This window comes from Triticum dicoccoides, chromosome 3A (assembly GCF_002162155.2).
Source record: "Triticum dicoccoides isolate Atlit2015 ecotype Zavitan chromosome 3A, WEW_v2.0, whole genome shotgun sequence".
In the NCBI taxonomy this organism is placed as follows: domain Eukaryota; kingdom Viridiplantae; phylum Streptophyta; class Magnoliopsida; order Poales; family Poaceae; genus Triticum; species Triticum dicoccoides.
Genome location: NC_041384.1, coordinates 707572086 through 707595021, shown reverse-complemented (window position 1 = coordinate 707595021; position 22936 = coordinate 707572086). Strand labels below are relative to the sequence as shown.

The 22936-nt window shown below is 48.7% G+C and overlaps 1 protein-coding gene across 1 annotated transcript; it reads right to left on the bottom strand.

Moving 5' to 3' along the window:
- Window positions 1–3591: 3591 nt before the first annotated feature.
- LOC119273390 (classical arabinogalactan protein 25-like) lies at window positions 3592–4474 on the bottom strand. Its single transcript, XM_037554562.1, has one exon. It carries the CDS (start codon window positions 4459–4461, stop codon window positions 3982–3984), a length of 480 nt encoding a protein of 159 aa, XP_037410459.1. The 5' UTR covers window positions 4462–4474; the 3' UTR covers window positions 3592–3981.
- Window positions 4475–22936: the final 18462 nt, after the last annotated feature.

The following is a 22936-nucleotide window of genomic DNA, read 5'->3' as shown; positions in this document are numbered from 1 at the left end:
GGCCGGGATCTCCCATAGAATGAGAAGGGGGCATCCGGCAAGCCAGTAGTGGCCATGCTAGGGACAAACTTTTGGGTGAAGGTGGCTAACAATGCCTTTACGGACTTTCTCCTCACACACCTCCAGCGTTAACTCGCGCTCTAGTTCGGGACTATTGGCGACGCCTGGAGGGTCGAATCAACTAGCTCGACTACCACACTGACGGGCAACATCATGTTGGGCATGTTCTGATACATCTCAGACGTATCTATAATTGTGAATGTTTCATTCCTATTATTCTCTAATTTCATAATGTCTTTTAAGCTTTTTGAGGGAATTCAGTCGAAGTCATGTTTCTACTTTTTTTTAAACAAATTGAGAACTCATGATACAGAATCGCCCACAAATTCCGAGAAAAATTAGTGGGATTTTTGCATCGAAAGAGGACCAAGGGACCAAGGACGGCCCCTAGAGGGGCCCATAGGGCCTAGGTGCTATTGCGCCAGATACGACAATCGGACGCAGGCATGCTTCACCTCGCCATCGTATCTTCAGGTCGAAGGGCGGACATATCTTTACCTCTTGGACATGGAGCCTTACAGGAGGCAGCATTTCTTCATCACGGGGTCTGCGACATGGAATCTCCGATGTCTTCAGTACCAAGTGTTGTAGTCCCCGGAAAATGGTCATGCCCTTTCCGTGGTGGAGAAAATTTGGACCCGATTGCATTTTCCATCTTGCTTCAAAGGTCTTGTCTATAAAAAGACATGGAATAGTCTGTGACTTTCGTTTAGTTTATGGTCCTATTGTAATCTTATGTATGCTTGCACTGTTGAATTAATGCAGGTTCGGGGTCCTTCTGGTACCTCTCTTTCGCCAAAAAAAAATGTAGGAACCATCATAAGGTGGATGCCTAGGGGACGCCTAGGGCCTATGGGCACACCCTCGGGGTGGCTTTTGTGCCCGATGCCTTATATTCTTTTCAAACCTACTTCAAATAAGATCACATTTTCCCACTGCCGCAACTTCGCTATTCTGAGACGATATTCGTTTTCAGCCTTGTTCTGTAACTCTGTTGGATGGGGAATTCTTCTCCATCATCACCAACATCGATCCTCATGGTCCAAGATAAGTTGTGAGTAGTCCACCCCCTGCACTTCGGGTTCATTGTAGTCGCCAAGATGTAATCTGTCTTCTTTCATGTTGAATACAATATACATATGAGCTACCCTATATGATTATGGTTAATCTGAAGTAATGTTTAGCGGTGATGTTCATCATGTAATAAAATAATTCTTTATGTTCAAATTTATGTCTGCCTTTATGGTTGGTTTCTAGATGTATATTTCTCTCCGGGTGCTTGTTTACTCATGACCAATATAGATTGGTAGCCAGTAGGGGTGTGTGGATCCAAACCTTTGTCATTGAAATAATCATACTTGGAACAAATATTGAGATCATTGAGGTAGTAAAAGCTTTTCTATCTCCAAAATTTTAAATGAAAGATCTTGGAGTTGTTGATGTTATCTTGAACACCAACGTTTTGAGAGGTGATGATGGTGGGATAACTCTGTTGCAATCTCACTATGTGGAGAAGGTTACAAGTCGATTTGGATATTCAGATTGTAAACCTTCTCCACCACTTTATGATCCAAGTGTGTTGATTTGAAAGAACAAATTAGAAACAAAGGAACCATTGAAATATTCCCAAATCATTGGCTCGCTTGTTGCATGGTACAGTATTTGAGGTGTAGCCTCCATTTAGCCTCCATTTTATCTTATTGACATACGAATTGCTTTGCCTTGTCTCAAAAAGGAACATAAGCTTGGGCTCGTATGTATGCACTAGGCATATGAGTTCCTGAAATGTCGGGGGCTGCCCCCGGCCTCTGCATTATTCGATCACACAATCATTTATTAAGTAAAGTGCAAGTGCCAAGTTGCAGAACAAAGTAGTAACAAATAAAAGTTAAATCGGACATAGCCGAAAAAAGGAATATAAGCCTACACACATAGTATATTATTGGATCGCCGTCCAAATCGATTGTTTGTATCCCGTGCTACCATCTCCTAGTGGTTGCACCCAGATACCATGAGCTCCTGCGCTTTCGCATGCTGTGTTAAGGACCATGTACGGATACATCTTGCGGCTTTGAAGATGACCTGGAAAAAATTGTGACACGTTTTCCTGTAAAATAAATAATCATACCGACAATTCTACGCAGTTCCAAGTAGCAAAGAATGTTGAATCTGTTAAAACTATTTTCTTATAGTATGTTGTTAATGCTGCCCTATGTAATTATTTACATACCTCTAAGAGTTAAGTTTGATGCCTTTTCTTTTTTTGCCTCCTCCCTCCATCCTACTCCGCAATCACAACCTCACATCGTCCATGGCGAGCAAGCACGCGAGCACGTGAACGTGCCGACTGCCTACCTAGCTGGCTAGCTCCTTATTCCACACTGGATAGCTTTTCTTCCCGCAACACGACCAAATCACGGGAATCTTCTCATTGAAAAAGACAAACACACACATGCTCTGCTAGTAGCTCCGAGTTCATCCAAACAAGAGGCAGCAAACATAATCACATCAGGTTAATTTTTTTAATTCCTGGTAAGTACGGGTGGCCACTTAGCTTCCTGTTTTGTCTAGACGACGTACGCGTAGACTAACTAACACACGCTAAAACTAACTAAATTATCTTGACACCACATTTACCAAGGTAACACTGCAGCGTCGCAAGTGGACACTGCACGTGAAGAGCTAGCTACCCACGGATCCCATCTCGGCCATGCTCGAACCTGGCGGATGTCTTCTTCCTGCCATTAGATGCCAAATGCAAAGCGGCCATGGTGGCCAACTAACACGTGAACTCACTGTCGCCAAGGCAGTAAAACAGCGGTACAAATTGGTAGGACTAGTACAATCCAAGCGGTAAAAAGCGTGTGCTGCTCTGTGCCATTTGCCCGACCGTGCATGGCACGTGAGGGCAACAGTGCGGAGCTCGCTTTGACTCTGAACATGCACGACGGCTTCAGCGAGCAAACGAGATTGTACAGCCCAAAGTAATTACTTTCTTCAACAGGGAAAAAATTGGTTGGTTTCCAGGGACAACAGTCAATTGTTCTTCAGAGGACACGTGAGCTTCTGTCACCGTTATTTCTTACACAATGGGATCACATGCCCTGCACTTTGCTCATGACTCGAAAGTTAAATCCTTTGCGAACTGGCTGGATGATGAAGTTAAACTGTGCTGGATGCACATTCTAAAGGGCCAAAAGGGTTTGAATAGAAAAATTATGGTGTGGAGTTGCAGTTACATGCAGTTCACTTTATGGTGTTCCCTTTCGAGAGGAAAAATATGCAGATCATTTTATATTCACAATAGGCTAGTGCCAAGCAACTTGATGTACCTTTTCAGGTCATTCATCTATGGGAACTGAGAAGAAAAGGAATAATTAAAGTAGCCTGGTAACAGGTACTCCTAGTACCAATAATTTCTTGAGATCTAATCAGAGGCAAATAATAGGTGTACCCAAAGCTATCAGAAACAGCATCATTGCCCTGAGCACTGCACTCGTGGTCTTGCAGCTGAAGAATCAACAGTCAAGCTAGAGTAGGAAAGAATCATGCACCTTCTTTCTTTCAATTCGAACTTGAAGACATGGCATCCCAAGAAATGACAATACATTATAATCATCAACTAATAATCCATCCAGTCTAATCCTATTACAAGAATGGCCCAAACAATCTCCCCACATCAAAAATCACAAAAAGAAAAACGCTATAGAATATAGCACCAGAGGAACAATATATCAACTAAATGAAATTTACAAGAGGTGACCAAGAACATTGTGAAGAAATAAAAGGTAACTTTCTCTTCGGTTGGAGGGAGCGCATGCGAATCCTGCCCCAGCCGACCGACCAACCGAGTGGCCAACTTTCCCTGCACGCCTGAGGCCTGGCGGATTGCTGCCGCCGTCCCCCACCCTGTCTTATCCGCTACGCCAACCACATGGCGGCCACGAGCCCCACTGCCGGGAGCGCCGCCCACGCCACGCGGGGAGCCGGCGGCGCGGAGGACTGCATCCCGCTGACGGCGGCGGGCGCGGCGGAGCCGAAGGGCGCGAACGCGGAGTCGGGCTCGAGCGCGTCGGGGTTGGGCGGGCTCGGGCTGGACGGGATGGTGGCCGCCGCGTCGGACGGCGCCAGCGCGTCGTCGCCGGGGCCCGGGGAGGGGAGCAGCGGCATTATGTCCGGGGAGAGCGAGAGCGACGGCGGGAGCGCGGAGGGGGCGCTCGCGTGGCGGCCGCCGTGGCGCGGCTGCAGCAGCGGGTACTGCGACGGCTCCGGCGCCGCGGAGATGGCCGACGCCCGCAGCGCGCCCGCGTGGGCTGCCGGCACGCACGCGCACGCGGCGCAGAGCGCGAGAGCGGCGAGCAGGAGGGCTTGGCACCGGCCGCGCGCTCCGGTTCTCGCCATCGTGGGCTGCGCGTGCGTGTGGCGCGGGGAGCGAGAGGGTTGCTGGACGACCCGTGTGAGGGAGTGGCCGATGGGTGTGAGGAGGGATTGGTTTGGTCGGTTTTGGAGGGTGGTCGGGGCGGGGAAGCGGGTGGACAGAGCGAACATGTTATTCGTCGCCACGCCACGAGCGGGCTGTTCTCTTCTGCTCAACCTTTCCAAAGAAAAAGCGAAGTTACAGCAGCAGCAACTATTGGCAGCAGTTTCTCTACTCATACGGCACACACACCGCTGGAGTTTTACAGTACCGCCACGCCCACTCCAACTCAAATGTCACCGTCGTCACCGGGTATTCACAAGACACAACACCTCCCATCATCGCACAAGTGCGCTCGCATTTCGAGACCATGCAGCTGATTGTTCCTGGATGCCTCCTAATCCAAGCAGCATACCACGTACCCAACTTCTCGTGATTGTTATTTCTCTCTTTATCTGGTATTCCATCCGTGGGTGAAACTACTCTGACGAACACGAGCTACGGCAAGTAGGAAATAAGTAAGCAGGCAAGGCCGCAAGCATGCCAAGCGAATATATAGAGCTAAGGTAAGATCCAGTGCTCTTAAACAAAGGAATGATGGTGGTTGCATTAGGTATCCGTCTAACAAACGTTAAGACCATTTATGTTTTTTTTGAAGAGAAGAATATGTTTTTGCCTCTTAAGTTTAGTAAAAACTGTACATCACATCCCTCAACTTTTTAAGGAAATTTATAGCCGGGCTCACTTAATCTGCCTTAGACGCCTGGGTGGATGGCCCGGTAAGTGATAACTCACAAAAACGCGACCCAGGCGGGCGCCTAAAACCGGCCTCAAACACCCGGCTGACCGTCACATCTCATATGCGGCCCAAATATGAGACAGATATGAGGAGACCCAGTTCTGTCCGTCACGTCGGACCCAACCCACGCTGACTCACCTGACTCCATATATATTTGTCCCGATCCCCTCCTGGGACCAATCCCTAGCCTCTCCACTCCACTTCACGCCACTCCTCCAGCCAAAGCTCCCGTCCGGCGATCTCCGGCCTTCTCAGGCATGGCGGGCAGCGCATTTGAGTCTGTTAGAGTACGTAATGGGCCTAATGGGCCCGTTAGTCTTAGGGTTAATTAGAGATAAGAGTCGCTTTCTTAGGGGTCAAGTAAGCCTTGTTTGGGGGTCAAGTAAACCTCTTTATATAAAGAGAGGAGATGTATCAATCTAATCAAGCAAGAATTAAGAAGGAAATCCTTCCATCTTGCCAGGCCGTGGGCAAAAGGCCCCCGGCCGGCCTTCTTGCGCCCTTCTTCTAGCAGCGCCGTAACAATTTGGTATCAGCTAGCTTCGGTTCGATCATGTCTTCACCGCCGCCCAACCCGTCTCTTCCGCTGTCGGTCACGACCGTGGCCCCGCTCCTGCCCGCGCCGAGATCCTCCGTCGCGCCCGCCCCCGTCGTCCTCACCCCGGAGGTGTCCGGGGCGCTGCGGGACCTAACACAGGCGGTCCAGGAGATCCACCTGTTCTTGGCCGGGTCCTATGGGCCACACCCGGCTGCGCCGCTCGTCACCGCCACCGCGCTGCCGCGGTTGCCGTGGCAGCCACCGCACCAAGCGGCCCCCGCCGCGCTCGCCGGGCTGCTGCAGCAGCCGCTGCAGCTGCCATCCATCGCCCCGTCCTGGCTGTCGTGGCAGCCGCCGCACCAGGCGGCGTTCGCCGCGCTCGCCGGGCCACTGCAGCTGCCATCCATCGCCACCACCGCCCAGCCCTGGCTGCACTGGCCGCCGCCGCTCCTGCCGGCCTCCGCCGCGCCCGGCGCTCCGCCGCAGCAGCCGCTGCCGCTGCCCGGTGCGCCATCACCGCAGCCGCTGCCGCAGCCACCGCCGGTTAACACCGGCCCCGCATCGACCGCGCCGGTGGGAGTCCCGCTCCACCAAGTCCAGTCCCCGCCGTCACCGTCACCGCTTCCGTCTTGGATCGCTACCCGCCACGTGTCGGCGGCGGTGAGGCTGCAGGCTACTGCGCGCGGCCTCCTAGCGCGTCGGCGTGTGCGGGAGATGTGTGGTCTGGAGCTGCCGCTCCTCCAAGTTGCCCTTCGCTGCGCAAAGGATCTCGATCTCATCCGCTGCGCCGGGGATCTTGGGCATGCGGTTTCCCCCACGGGCAGCGGGCATGCTGTTTTCCCCACGGGCAGCGACCTCCAAGTCTGCGACATTGGCGGTTGTGGGGGGGCGCACCCCTCCTCGTCATTCTCCATCGCAAGCCCCCCACTTTTCCCTATGCGGTGCAGACCAACAGTCGTCCGGCAGGAAGAAGGCATGGTGTCACCGACAACAACGCTCCATGTAGCACCACTGCATTCCGTCACCGGGCGCCGCAAGGGCGCCTCTGTTGGTCACTCTTGCGACCACTTCCAGGTGGCCATACACATGCACTCCTTTTGTCCAGATGGTGTCCATGGGATCCAGGTGGCTGTACACGTGCACGTCCGACGTGTGGATGGTATCCACTTTTTGTTAAGAGGTCCAAAATAAATCGTCCCAGTCCATTTCAGGTTGAGAATAATAAAACAAGCCGAGATGTAAAAGGCTTGTTTTTAGGTGTTAGGTTTGGGTTGCATCGAGTCATGGTTATAAGTTGGTTAGGCTGCAGCTTGAGGACAAGCTGCATGTCCAGGTGGGGTGTAGTGTTAGAGTACGTAATGGGCCTAATGGGCCCGTTAGTCTTAGGGTTAATTAGAGATAAGAGTTGCTTTCTTAGGGGTCAAGTAAGCCTTGCTTGGGAGTCAAGTAAACCTCTCTATATAAAGAGAGGAGATGTATCAATCTAATCAAGCAAGAATTAAGAAGGAAATCCTTCCATCTTGCCCGGCCGTGGGCAAAAGGCCCCCGGCCGGCCTTCTTGCGCCCTCCTTCTAGCAGCGCCGTAACAGAGTCCTACAACTCCAGATCCATATCACGGATGATGCAAAGTCAGTTGGCACTAGAAGGAAAGGAACCAACACTCACTTCTCCTATTTGAGCACATCACTCGTCTTGCAGTTATTCAGGTTAGGTCAGAGCAAGATGCATGTTAAGATGTATCAGCACACTTAACCACATGGCTGCAAAATCCGCTTCAAAGTAGGACCCCGGGGAGTAATTTCGAACTGTTTGTGTTTGAGTTAGTTTGATCTTCTAGTCATCACTTCATGTAACATGCCTCTACGCAAATTGCAAATTTACATACAAAGTATCAGAATTTAAAATACCTATTCCCATGTTGTGCGCCCCACATACAGGTCTAAGAACACTAGTAGAAAAAGGCCCATTTGTCCCGGTTCATAAGGCCCATCTGTCCCGGTTGGGGAACTGGGACTAAAGGATCGTCACTAATGCCCTAGGCCTTTAGTCCCGGTTCTTATACAAACCGGGACAGATGGGCCTCCACGTGGCCGCTCCGGCGAGCACAGGCACCAACCAGGACCAATAAGCTTCCACGCGTCCATTATGGAGACCATGACTCTCCATTATGGAGAATGGAGATCATCCTGTCTCGAATTCTTGCGCTTCGCATCCTTTTGCTTCCAAGAACCTCCTTACGACTGTCCATACATTTTTTCCATTTACTGATTAGCATGTCTCCACTTCTTTGAGAAATCCGGTATGGACGGTTGAGATTCGTAGGATGACCTGGATATATGTTCAAAATACGAAGGCTGCCATTCTGATACATCAAATGAGGCACACAATCCTCTGGGATTCTTTATTGAAAAACATAGTAATAACTTCATAGTTAGCAATGATGTACTAGTTTTAGAAGTATGCAAAAGATGCACGGATGTCGTAATAGTAAAATATCTTACCAGGGTATCTCCATGGTAGTTACCGTAGTTCAACACGTGCACTAGTGTCACGTATTAACCATAATGTTGAGGAGTTTGATTGTAGATATTGTAATTCTCAATATCAGTACAAAATCCGACTAGATGATTTTTCTCCTGATAAGTTAATTCGGAGCCATTGGTGTAGTGGGTTTTGTCTACCATGTTCCGCACATTGTTTGAACAATCAAAATAAGCTGTCAATCGAAATAAGCTGTCAACTATTTTGGAATAAACAATATAAATTAGCTAATAACTATGTTTGAGAAACTCACATAGCGGTAGAACTGGAGGCGTATCAACAAGGACCCAAATGTCCATATTGTCTTGCTCGATTTCAGGATCACCAAGATCCATGGTGACAAGCATACCCTCATCAAAACCATACATCTTGCAAAATGCTTCTCCATTTTTGCAACCAAAATGGGTTACGCTCTCAGCATTATACAGATTTACTTCAAAATCCACATCATGATGGGTCCTTAGGTGAATTTTCTTCGTTTCAAAATTTTCATGGTCTTCAAAATCCATCCTCTCCAAGACATAGCGTCTTGCATGGCATGGGATAAGCTATACTCGAATTGTAAAAGATGAAAAATACACATTGAAATAGTTGAAGTAATGCTTAATTACGAAAAAGCACTTGTCGCCTTTGCGTACCGTTTCAACATCGAAGGTCTCCTCGAGCTTAATGATGAAGCGTCAATCATCGTCCAGGTGAGGCCTGTCGCAGAAACCTCGATCGTCGTGGCACCACCCGCACTCCCCCAGGAGACTTTCGTCTTCCGGTGATGACATTTCCTACGTTCATAATTCAAAGATTAAACTTGTACAATTAAATATATGTACTACAAAAACTAAATTAGATCATTATTATTCATCACGGGTTGACTATCGGTTTGTCGAGTCTTTTCTTGAAAACTCTCATCTCACGTGGTGTATACATTCGATCGTTGGTGATGGTCGCTCCTCCATTTGTCCCCAAGTGCATTACACCAAAATGTCTAGCACACGGGAATGAAGGAGAAGCGAACCCCACGACAACAGTCGGGATTCTTCGTCCTCTCATGTATATGTGGTGAAACTCTCCCTCATTGATTCCTCTCTGACATATATTTGCGACCGTCGGTGATGGTAGCTCCTCCTTTCATTCCCGAGTGCATTATACCAAATTGTCTAGCATACGGGAACGAAGGAGAAGCTACCCCACGGCAACAGTCGGGATTCTTCATCCTCTCATATATGGTGGAGACTCGACCGACTTAAAGTCAACCCGAAATATCGTTTAATTATCTTTCTAAAGAGGATTTGGCTGGTCTCACCTCGATGTCGGAGGGGGTCGGTGACGGGGACGACGGCGGAGATGATGGAGGGGCCGGGGGCTCCTAGATTTCTGTGAAAACAAAAACCCTAAAAGCTATCAATTAATCATATGCATATGCCTTGCATAGTGCTGTCCAATTATAGCATTCAAAGTAGGAGTAGTTTTCCAATTTGAGCATTCAATAAGCAAAATCAAATCGCAAAATAAAGTAGTATTCAAATTAGGATGCATTCAATTATAAGCAAAACTACATCATCTCCATGCGTCCGCACATCATGGAATATTATCACTAATACACCTCGAATACTATCATACATATAGCATCACCAGTACAGCTAGAACCGTAGCGCCCGACGGGTATCGGCGCGGGCGGTGGACACCCAAAGGGAAGGAACCATCACAGGATCATAGCTCCAGTGAGATCCTTGAAGAACCTGCCAGGTATTGTCGAACCTGCCCTCCAACGCAACAATGTAGCGACAGACGTGCTGGTCCTCCTCGCTAACACGGTGACATACCACCTCCGCGGTGTCCGGAAGCCTCGGCACCGTCACTGGCCCACGCGACCGCCCCAAACAAGGATCGGGTCAACGACGGTGTCGGTGTCAAAACCGGCGGATCTCGGGTAGGGGTCCCGAAATGTGTGTCTAAGGCGGATGGTAACAGGAGGCAGGGGACACGATGTTTTACCCAGGTTCGGGCCCTCTTGATGGAGGTAAAACCCTACGTCCTTCTTGATTAATATTGATGATATGGGTAGTACAAGAGTAGATCTACCACGAGATCAGAGAGGCTAAACCCTAGAAGCTAGCCTATGGTATGATTTTATGTTGTCCTACGGTCTAAAACACTCCGGTTTATATAGACACCGGAGGGGCTAGGGTTACACAAGGTCGGTTACAAAGGAGGAGATAGACATATCCGTATTGCCTAGCTTGCCTTCCACGCCAAGTAGAGTCCCATCCGGACACGAGACAAAGTCTTGAATCTTGTATCTTCATAGTCCAACAGTCCGGCCAAAGGATATAGTCCGGCTGTCCGGATACCCCCTAATCCAGGACTCCCTTAGTAGCCCGCGAACCAGGCTTCAATGACGATGAGTCCAGTGCGCAGTATTGTCTTCGGCATTGCAAGGCGGGTTCTTCTCCAATTTCCAAGTGTTTGTAAGTATTATCCGGCCCCATAAATGTTGATCCTCTTGGCTTCTGTGCCCAATAAGGGCTATCTCTCATGCGTCGAACGAATACGAGGCGCCAGGGCATTTTTACATTTGCCCCCCTAGCCAGATAAATAAATTGTCTATTAAAGGGATAGGGATTCTTAGATCTGATCTGCACCATCCTCCCCTCAGCGAGAATCCATTAGAGCGCATTTCGGAAAGATCCATTCCAGCATGGCCGACCTCCGCAGCTCCTCCTCCCGCCCCCGTAGCCCTAAGCTTGGTGATTGGGAGAGGTGTTCAGTCCCACACAGTCGATTGGTCGAACTGCAGACCAAGGGATTTCTCCCTTCGACGTATATGGTGCCCGTACGAGCCGGGCTTGCCACCTACAATGGCGGGGAGCAAGCGGAGAACTTTCCCTGTCCCTCTATGGGGGAATGGGTCTGCCTTGTTCCTTACTTACTATAAGGGGACTCGGATTTCCAATTCATCCGTTCCTCCGCGGGCTCCTGGAGTTCTATGGCCTCTAATTACACAATTTCACCCCTGCCTCCATTCTACATATCGCCGGCTACGTTGCTCTCTGTGAGTTGTTCCTGGGCTGCGAGGCTCACTTCGAGCTATGGAAAAGGCTATTTTGCCTCGTCCCTCGCACACAGAGGGAATCACTTTATCAAGTAGGTGGAGCCGAAGTATGGCGCATTGCCGATACCGGATACCTGTCCGGTACCCCAAAGAAGTCGTCCGAAGACTGGCCTTCAGAATGGTTTTATATGGAGGACGTTCCCCTTCCGGACCCTGTTCGGAGGGTCTTCCTGAGTTTAACAATGCTCCTCTGAAGAAGCGCCTAAGTTGGCGCCCACGGAGCCCCCAGGTGGAAGATGACAGAGAAGTCCTCTATCTGATGAACCAGATTAAGGTACTGGCTCAGTCAGGATTGACAATAACCGAAGTTATGTCGATTTGCATAATGCGGGGAGTGCAATCACTTCAATACCGTGGGCACCCCTTGTGGTGTTTCAACGGGCTGGATGACGCCACCCGCTACGGGTGTAAGGGTCCGGGCAATGCTGCCGCATTAGGTAAAATTCTGTCTGAATTGTTCAAGGGAGAGGAGGAGGAGTTCACCCGCATCAAGCCACGGGATGGATTCTCACTGTACAATCCTCCAAGCTGGGTAAGCTATATCCCCTTACTTCCATTTTCCCGCATTTTTTGTTGTAAGTATTCACCTTGCCAATTTGCGGCAGGAACCGCGAAAGGCCATAAAGGAGGTCAGCAGCTCTTCTCCATAACCGGAGGACCCTGACCGGGCCCTCGACTCCGGACTTGAGGAAGATCCGATTATCTCCGTGGAGCTGATAGACCGACACTTCTATCAGTTAAGCTGCGATGATACCATGGTGGCCATTACGGCCGACTATCCCGGACCGCTCCCTGCATCGCACGTAAGAAAAACCAAAAAGTCGCAACTCAAAAAAGTAGGATCCCCTTTTAGACACTTCACCCACCATGTTCATATGGCATTTTTTTTACAGGAAAGGCATTCGGGACGCCCTGCCGAACCCGCAGCAACGCGCCAACAGGAGGCACCGAGGCCGAGTAGGCCAAAAAGGAAGGTGGTTAGGATGGAGACACCGGTGCAAAGGTATAACAAACCCCGCTCCGTGGTTGTCGTCTTTCTCGAAATGTAATGACGCCCGTGTTTCTTTAACAGAAAAAACGCTTGGCAGAATATGTCCGGCGATGTTGTCGATCACTCTTCCACCAGTCGGGCGCCAAGACCGGACATGGAGGCAGAAGCCGATATGGGGCAGGCGCCGGATAATCCCCCTAAAGAGGATGCAGATAGTTTATCCGCTACAAACTCAGAAGTGGAAAGCGCCATGAATCATAGGCGCCGCCGAGCCGTACTCCGTGACGCTTGTTTCTCACCAGAGGCGTTTGATGCCTTCAATTCTGGAGAGGCGTACCTCCGTGCCGCTCAAGATGGTCTAGCCAGAGCCACGTATCAGTATGTAAAGGATGTACGGGTGAGTGAATCTGGCGATTTATATGTATCAGTAGCCCCTGAGACTTGAAACAGTTAGCAGAACTGATTTAAGGATCATCTTTATTGTGCAGGTTCTTACAGAGAAGAATACTAGGATGTCCCAGGAGCTGGAGGAATGCAATACCCAACTGCGGGCCGTTGTTGCCGCATTGCAGGAACAGAAAAATCCTCCCACTGGTAACATTTTAAAGAATGATGGTTACCATATAGTGTGCGGCGTGGCTGCAGATCTAACAATAGATTTTACAGATGAATCCGGAGAAAATCCGGGGGACCAGCATGTTATGCGGCAGCTAGAGGCTGGCAAACGCGTGCTGACTGAGGTTAGGCGGGAAAAAAACAATCTCCAAGACGCCAATATAAAGCTGAACGTGGAACTAAAAGACGTTCGGGGCCAGCTTGCAGACTCCGAGAAGGAGAATAAGAGGCTTCGGCGCGACATTTTCAGTAAGTGCTTGAATGAATCCTTTTAAAGGTATTCGGCGAAGAAGCCGACTAACAGCGTTATGTCTGTAGGTATGCTGACGGGTCGTCCCACGGAGGAAATTCCCGGGTCTGCGGGTGATCTTCTGTCTGAGCTGTCACATCTGCACGAACAAGTTCGTCAGGTGATGCAGGGTGTTGCCCAGGCCTTGTGGCCGTCCGTCTCCCTGCCAGAGGGCATTGCAGAGCTTGCGGAGAAGCTCAAAAGAGCGCGGCGGAGCTTCCGATTATGGAAGATATCAGCCTGCCGACAGGGTGCCAGAGAAGCCTGGGCCATGGTGAAGACGTGGTATACCAAAGCAGCCCAAATCACATGGCTGAGGTTGGACCTGTGGGGCCCGACGGAAAAGAGGTCCCCATTAGCTTAGTTTATGGGCAAGTAGAATTAGCCGCAAAGTATTCCCAACAGGATTGTAAGCTAGACCGCCTGTTGGATGGTATAGAAGAAGAATTTAGTTAGTCTGCATGACTATGTAATTAAAGTGACATGTATAATGCCTTCTAGCCAGATTGTAGATCATTTGTCATCACAGACCTTTTCGCTTCAGCCTCCGGGCCCAATAGTTTGAGTGTATCCGGATACCCGCTCAGTTATATAAGAACCGGGGTATGCGTGGAGACCAGGCGTAGGGGTCATTAGTGCTTTATCAGACAAGTGCCCAACTAGTTATGTTATATTACATGGGTAGTAAGAAACATCTTCCAGGGAGAATAGTTCCGTTAAGGGTTCCTTTCCCTGGGTAAGCATGCCCTAAAGTGCATGTCCGGACTGCGATAGGAAACACAGGAAAAACATCTGGGGGCAGATATGAAAAATAAAAATCATCTTTTGTTCACCGACCGAATATTCCCTTAAGAACGCTAGCTTTCGGCTTCACCTAGTCTGAGGTACACATCCGGCTGACCCGGCAGTAACAATCGCAAAGGTGCTCCCCTTATGCCCTAGCCGAATTAACGGGAACGTAGGGCATAACTACAAGAGCCAGGCAACCCAGCTTGGCCAAAACTTAAGTCATATCGATGCATATAATGGTGAAAAAAGGTACATGCGGAAGTATAACACATGTGTTGGGCATGAAGCCCGGATAAATAATTTAAGCTTATGTGAAAGAAGCCCCCAGGTATGAAGAGTGCGGCTAGCGCATCTGTAATGTGCAAGCGAGGCACAAGGTGACCCTTGAAGGCCTAGAGGAATAAGAAAAGAAAGAAAGAAAGGAAAACAAGACAGATGATGTATATGCGAAAAATGGACAAAGGGAGGGGACTAACATAGAGTCCGGTGCTAGGTGTAGAATCTTCGGAGCCTGGCCGCGTTCCATGGGTTCGGCTCGAGTCGACTAGTCGATGCATTCCGCAATCGGTACGCTCCACCAGTCAGAACTTGGTCAATAATGAAGGGACCTTCCCATTTGGGCTCGAGCTTGTTCTTTTTCTTATCCGACAGGCGTAGAACTAGTTCACCAATGTTGTAAGTTTTGGCCCGTACTTCTCTGCTTTGGTATCTGCGAGCCTGTTGGTGATAAAATGCGGAACGGGCTTTGTCTACGTCGCGCTCCTCCTCCAAGGTGTCCAGACTGTCCTGCCGATCGAGCTCGGCTTCTCTTTCTTCGTGCACGCGCACTCTAGGTGAGCCATGAATTATGTCACGGGGCAAGACTGCCTCTGCTCCGTACACCATAAAAAAGGTGTATATCTGGTACTACGATTCGGCGTGGTCCACAGCCCCTAGAGTACGAAGTCGAGCTCCTCTACCCAGTGCGTGTTAGACTCCGTTAAGGAACGCACTAATCTGGGTTTAATGCCGTTCATTATAAGACCGTTTGCTCGCTTGACTTGACCGTTGGTTTGTGGGTGATAGACTGAGGCATAATCGAGCTTGATGCCCATTTTGCTGCACCAGAGTTTTACCTCGTCGGCCGTGAAGTTCGTGCCATTATCAGTGATGATGCTGTGGGGGACGCCATAACGGTGTACAACCCCGGATATGAAATCTATCATCGGTCCGGATTCAGCTGTTTTAACCGGTTTGGCCTCTATCCATTTGGTGAATTTATCCACCATGACCAATAAGTATTTTTTCTTGTGGGTTCCCCCTTTAAGGGGTCCAACCGTGCCAAGCCCCCAGACCGCAAAGGGCCATGTAATGGGGATTGTTTGGAGGGCGGTGGGTGGCATGTGGCTTTGATTTGCAAAGAGCTGGCAACCGGCGCAACGTTGGACCAAGTCCTGTGCATCTGCCTGGGCCGTTGGCCAATAGAATCCTGTACGGGAGGCCTTGCTTACAAGAGCACGGGCTGCGGCGTGATGACCGCCGAGTCCAGCGTGAATTTCTACCAAAAGATTCTGCCCTTCCTCTTCAGAGATGCACCTTTAAAGGACTCCGGTAGTGCTTTTTTTGTACAATTCTCCCTCATGGACCATGTAGGCCTTGGATCACCGCACTATGCAACGCGCCTCATTTTGGTCCTCCAGAAGTTCCCGTCTAGTTAGGTAGGCCAGGAATGGTTCTGTCCATGGGGCAATAATGGCCATTATTTCGTGGGCTGAAGGTGTTATTTCGGTGGCGGAGCCTCCGATTGTGTCAGAGAGTTCGGTATCGGGTGTTTTGGCCGAGTCCGGACTGTTGTTACCGGTGTCCCATTCCCATACTACGGATAGCTTGAACAGCCTTTTGAAAAATATGTTGGGTGGGACCGCATCGCATTTTGTGCCGATGCGGGCGAGGATATCCGCCGCCTGATTGTTTACCCGAGCCACATGGTGAAATTCGAGCGCCTCGAACCGTGCTGACATTTTTAGGACGGTGTACCGATAGGACGCCAGTTTCGGATCCTTGGCATCAAAGTCTCCGTTTATTTGGGATATTGCGAGGTTTGAATCCCCACGCACCTCCAGGCATTGAATGCCCATTGAGACTGCCATCCGAAGACCATGCAACAGAGCTTCGTATTCGGCTGCTTGTTCGAGTCTATATACAATATTTGCAGTACGTACCGAACGGTATCTCCGGTTGGGGACGTCAGGACGACGCCAGCCCCTAGACCGACCAACATTTTAGAACCGTCGAAGTGCATGATCCAATTGGAGTATGCGCCGTACTCTTTAGGGAGTTCGGCCTCCGTCCATTCAGCGACGAAGTCGGCCAATACTTGCGATTTAATGGCTCGTCGAGGTTTGTATGTTATGTTGAATGGGAGGAGCTCAATGGCCCATTTGGCAATCCGGCCCGTAGCGTCGCGGTTGTTTATAATATCATTAAGTGGCACTTCCGAGGCTACTGTAATCAAACACTCTTGAAAGTAGTGTTGCAGTTTCCACAATGCCATGAATACCGCATATGCTATCTTTTGGTAATGCGGGTACCATGATTTGCATGGAGTGAGGACAGTGGATACATAGTATACCGGCTTTTGAAGAGGGAATTTGTGTCTGTCCGCTTCCCGTTCGACAACGAGCATCGCGCTTACAACTTGATGAGTTGCCGCAATGTACAACAACATTGGTTCGCTGATGTTTGGCGCGGCCAGGATTGGGTTGGTTGCCAAAATGGCCTTTATTTCTTCCAATCCGGCTGTGGCCGCGTCCGTCCACTCGAAGTGTTCGGTGCGCCGAAGGAGGCGATAAAGGGGTAAAGCCTTTTCTCCTAAGCGGGAGATAAAGCGGCTTAGAGCCGCCACGCATCCAGTTACCTTGTGGATTTGTTTGAGGTCTGTTGGTGTAGTCAACTGTGACAAAGCTTGGATTTTGGCCGGATTAGCTTCAATACCTCTACTGGAGACAATGAATCCAAGGAGCTTTCCGGCTGGTACGCCGAAAACGCATTTTTCCGGATTGAGCTCGATGTCATATGTTCGGAGGTTGTCGAATGTGAGCCTCAAGTCGTCTATCAAAGAGCTGACGTGCTTGGTTTTGACGACCACATCGTCTACGTATGCCTCTACTGTTTTGCCGATTTGTTTCTCCAGACATGTCTAAATCATGCGCTGATATGTTGTGCCGGCGTTTTTGAGCCCCAAATGCATTGTGTTGAAACAGAAGGGACCGTATGGTGTGATGAATGCCGTTGCAGCTTGGTTGGACTCCGCCATCTTGATTTGGTGGTAACCAGAGTATGCGTCGAGGAAACACAATGACTCGTGTCCTGCAGTAGCATCAATGATTTGATCGATGAGTGGGAGGGGGAAGGGATCCTTTGGGCAAGCTTTATTGAGGTCTTTTAAATCGACACAAAGGCGCCAGGATTTGTCCTTCTTTGGTACCATCACCAGGTTTGCTAGCCAGTCCGGATGTTTTATTTCTCTGATGAATCTGGCCTCCAACAACTTGGCTAGTTCTTCTCTCATGGCATGTCTCTTAGGTTCTGAGAAATGCCGAAGAGCTTGCTTGACCGGCTTGAATCCCTTTAGGATATTGAGGATATGCTCGGCCAGCCTGCGTGGGATTCCTGGCATGTCTGAGGGATGCCAGGCGAATATGTCCCAATTCTCGCGCAGGAACTCTCGTAGTGCGGCGTCCATAGCGGGGTTTAACTGTGCCTTGATGGAGGCTGTTTTTGTAGGGTCCATTGGGTAGACTTGGAATTTGACTATTTCATCCGCTGGTTTAAAATAGGTGGACTTGGATCTCTTGTCGAGTATCACATGGTCCTTGTCCACTTTGGAGCGTAGCATGGTTAATTCCTCGACCGAGAGGGCTTCGGATAATGCCTCGAGGGCCAATGCGGCTGTTTTGTTTTCAGCGCGGAGTGCTGTGTCCGGATCACTGGCGAGAGTGATGATTCCGTTGGGCCCGGGCATTTTAAGCTTCATGTACGCGTAATGGGGTACGACTTGGAAGATTGTAAACGCCTCCCATCCTAAAAGAGCATGATAGCCACTGCTGAACGGGGCCACTTGGAATGTAATTTCTTCGGACCTGTAATTGTCCGGCGTGCCGAATACCACATCTAGTGTGATTTTCCCAGCACAGCGTGCTTCCCGACTGGGGATAATTCCTATGAAGGTTGTGCTACTTTGCTCGATGCGGTTCCAGTTTATTTCCATCTTTTGAAGAGTTTCCTCATAGATGAGGTTTAGTCCGCTGCCGCCGTCCATGAGTACTTTGGTGAGTTGAAAGCCGTCCACGATTGGACTGAGGACCAGTGCGGCTGGTGGTCGGGCTGTTCGGAATTTAGGTTCATCACTGGCATTGAAGGTAATAGCCGTGTCACTCCATGGATTTATTGCTGCTATGTGGCAGATTTCGGCCATGCTACGGAGTGTTCGCTTGCGCCTATTATTTGACGCAAAGGTCTCGAACACTGTTAACACCGTATTGTTATCCACGGGATGGTGCTCTGTGGTATTAGGGATAAGAAGATCCTCACCACTTTTGGCCACCTGCCGGAGTATCCAACATGCTCTAAGGCTGTGCGTTGGTATTATATCCGTTGTGCTATGAATTTTGCAGGGTCCGTTGAGCCATCCCTCCAGTACGGTTCCATGCCCTATAGAGGGTTTTTGCTTTTTGGCAGTTGACCCGGGTGTATTGTGATAATGCACCCTTTTATTTCGGACTGGGTTTGTATTCAGGGCCGGGTTATCCCAAAAGTTTGTTTCGGTTTTCCAAGCACTTTCCATCGCACAGTACTTTCGTACTATGGACGCCAAGTCGGTGAAGCGTGTTATCTCACGGCGATTTACGGAGTTAAGGATTCCCTTGTCCGTGCAATTATTGCAGAAAAATGAGATTGCTCTTCCTCGCGACAGTCCTTAACCTTGTTCATCGTAAGGAGGAATCTGGCCCAATAGTGATGTACTGTTTCCCGGGGCTCTTGCCTGATGTGGGAAAGATCGTTATGTTTGGGTGGGTGGATGGAATTGAATCTGAACCCTTGCCCGATCTGGGATCCAGGGGCTGAGGAGTTTCCAATTTTGGAAGTTCTGGTTCCGGGGATTTACCCGATAATCCTGGTCTGCTGCCTGATTCTACGTTCAGGGATTGGATGTTGTCCTCCCGCGAACGGGCGTCCGGCTCGGAGAGCTCGGGAATCTGGACATAGTTGGTCCTCAAGATAGAGGAAAGGTTGCCGCATTGTTCCTGCAGCACTGCAATATGATGGGTGACCGGTGGAGAGTTAATCTCCCTCTGGTCGGGTTTAAGCCCGATCCGATCATAGTCCATAGCGACTCCCAAGGCGGTGATGCGATCCAAGAGCTCGTTTAAGGAGGCAAGCTCCATTGGATCCATCTGTTCAGCGAGTGCCGATTTGACGTGGAGGCTGTTTTCGATGACCCGAGAAGTCATCGTCGGCGCGGCGGTCGAACAGGCGGTCATGATGAACCCGCCTAGCCGGAGAGTTTGGCCGACAGCCAAAGCTCCCCCGACAGTAGTACCATCTTTAAAGATGAGACAAGACATCCTTCCTTCTGGCGACGGCACAGAGGAACTCTCAATGAAAGCACCAATGTCGGTGTCAAAACCGGCGGATCTCGGGTAGGGGGTCCCGAACTGTACGTCTAAGGCGGATGGTAATAGGAGGCAGGGGACACGATGTTTTACCCATGTTCGGGCCCTCTTGATGGAGGTAAAACCCTACGTCCTGCTTGATTAATATTGATGATATGGGTAGTACAAGAGTAGATCTACCACGAGATCAGAGAGGCTAAACCCTAGAAGCTAGCCTATGGTATGATTGTATGTTGTCCTAAGGAGTAAAACCCTCCGGTTTATATAGACACCGGAGGGGCTAGGGTTACACAAGGTCGGTTACAAAGGAGGAGATATACATATCCGTATTGCCTAGCTTGCCTTCCACGCCAAGTAGAATCCCATCCGGACACGAGACGAAGTCTTCAATCTTGTATCTTCATAGTCCAACAGTCCGACCAAAGGATATAGTCTTGTTGTCCGGATACCCCGTAATCCAGGACTCCCTCAGACGGGCTTGGTCCTCACCAACCTACGCCCGCCGGAAGGTAGCACCTCCCAAAACCAGCCCGCAGGAGCCCAGTCCCGGACATGGCCCCTCTGATCAAGCCGTCCTCCTCCGCTGAGTTGACGACGAGGATACGGGATAGGCATCGTCGACGTCGATGCGGGAATAATTGCTTTAACTAAAAAACAAACTAGTTCTATTAATTTCCTTACTATAAATAGAATAAAGTAGTACTTACTAAAAATAAACTAGCTAGTTTAACTAGTTCTATTATTTTTCTAACTAATTCTATTAAACACTTTCTAAGTAGTACTTACTAAAAGTTATCAGGGAGGGGGGTACGTATATCGACAACGACATACCCGATAAAAAATAAGAAGAGGAAGAAGAAGAAAAAAAGAGGAGAAGAAGAAAGGAATAGAGGAGGAGATCGAAGAAAAAAAAGAAAAAAAAGAGGAGAAGAAGAAGGAATAGAGGAGAAGAAGAAAAATAGAATAATATATTATTCTATTTCTTGTTCTTCTCCTCTATTTCTTCTTCTTCTACTCTTTTTTTCTTCTTTTTCATCTTCTTATTTATTTCTCCTCTTCTTCCTCTCCTCTTCTTCTTATTCTTCTTCTTCTCCTCCTTTTCCTCTTCTTATTTTCCTTTTTTCTCTCCTTCTTTTACTTCTAAATATGAACATACATAAATGACTTTGATCATACACAATTTTCAGATTCCTACACAATATGAACGTATACATAAAAACTCTATGAAAAAAGAATCATAAAAATTCTATGAACAAAATTACAACAGAAAAATTCATAAAAATTCTATGAAAAAATTGACATATTCTTTGCATATGAACATTCAAACATTTGCATATTCAATAATAATATCACCCAATAAATCTGAACTACACATCTAAATTAATACATGTAAATTACAACAACTAAATTAACTACACATCTAACTACACATCCAAATTAATACAACTAAATTGCAAATCTAAACTACACATATATATAATAGCTATGGGGCGCGGCGGCGTGGAGGCGGTCATTACAGGGAGGAGGAGGAGGGGATCGGGGCGGTGCTCACAGGGTGCGCGACGACGGCGATGAGGAGGCTGCGTCAGGGCAGGGGCGGCGCGGGGCGGCGACGGCGTCGGGGCGGGGCGGGACGGTGACGGGGCGTGGCACAGGGGCGCGGCCGGCGTCGGCGTGGGCTCGAGGGCGGCGGACGGCGTCGACATGGGCTCGGGGGCACAAGCGATGACGACGGCGGCGGGGCAGCCTGACGGCGTCAAGGAGGTCGGCGTCATCGGGTGGCAACTGGCGATGAAATCTGAAAAAAATGCTAAGGGCTGACTTATATAGGAAAGGCTTTAGTCCTGGCTCGTGGCACGAACCGGTTCCAAATCCAGCCTTTAGTCCCAGTTGGTGCCACCAACCGGGACCAATGGCCTCTTTTCAGCAGCCCAAAGGATGGGAAGCAGAGGCCTTTAGTCCCGGTTGGTGGCACAAACCGAGACTAAAGGGGGGGCATTGGTACCGGTTGGTGCCACGAACCGGTACCAATGTATGCCTTTAGTACCTGTTGGTGGCACCAACCGGGAATAAAGGCCTTTTGCTGCCCGCATCGCGACACGAAAGTTTAGTCCCACCTCGCTAGCTTAGGGAGCTCGAGTGTGGTTTATAAGCCCCACTCCCGCTGCCCTCTCGATCTCCTCTCAAATGCAGGCTTTCGGGCCTAAACATACTGTATCTGCCTGTGGGCCTATTGGGCCTTCTACGGGCCTGAATCCTGACCCATGGGTGGGTTTCTAGTCGTATTCAGGCCGTGGTGGCCTAGTAGGTGGCGTTTTTTTATTTTCCCAGTTTATTTCTTTTCTTCTTTGCTTTATTTATTTTATTTTGTTTCTACTTACAACAAAATACTTATTTATTTTATTTTATTTTGTTTATAATTACTTATTTATTTTGTTTTATGATAATTCTTTTTGCTATTAAAGTTCCTAACAAAAAAAGCTCTTTATGAAAATTCCTTTTGCTTTTAATGATTTTGAACAGAAAATACGTTGATAATTTTAGTTTCATAAATTTTATTTATGTTATTAAAGTTTATTTTATTTTGTTTCTACTTATATATTTTATTAAAGTTTATTCTGTTTCTAATTACTTATTTATTTTTTATGATATTTGTTATTTTCCATGCATTTACTGATTATTTTGAGCTATAAGGCCCTGAAATTGAAAAGAAGTAGAAATGAACTCTGAAAAGGTTGAAAGTTGGCATGGTATCATCATTTCACCCACATAGCATGTGCAAGAAAGTAGAGAGGGTTACGGCAAAAACGGGGTGCACTTCGTGTACAAAACGGACAATCTGTTTCGAAGTATCAGGATTTCATACGGAAACTCGTCTGTTACAACAGGCATTTCAAATGAACTACGCAAATGTTGAAAGTTGGCATGGTATCATCACAATAGTTGTGGGGAGAAAGTCTTCACTTTTTTTTGCTTGTGTGCTTTGCTTATTGCGCCGTAACCATGGATAATCTTCATCATTTATTAGGATGCTTGGGTCAGCCTTGACATTGAAGGGAGGAATTTCATGAAACTTTTCATAATATTTAGACATGTCTGTCTTGCCCTCCACTCCCACAATGTCCCTTTTTCCT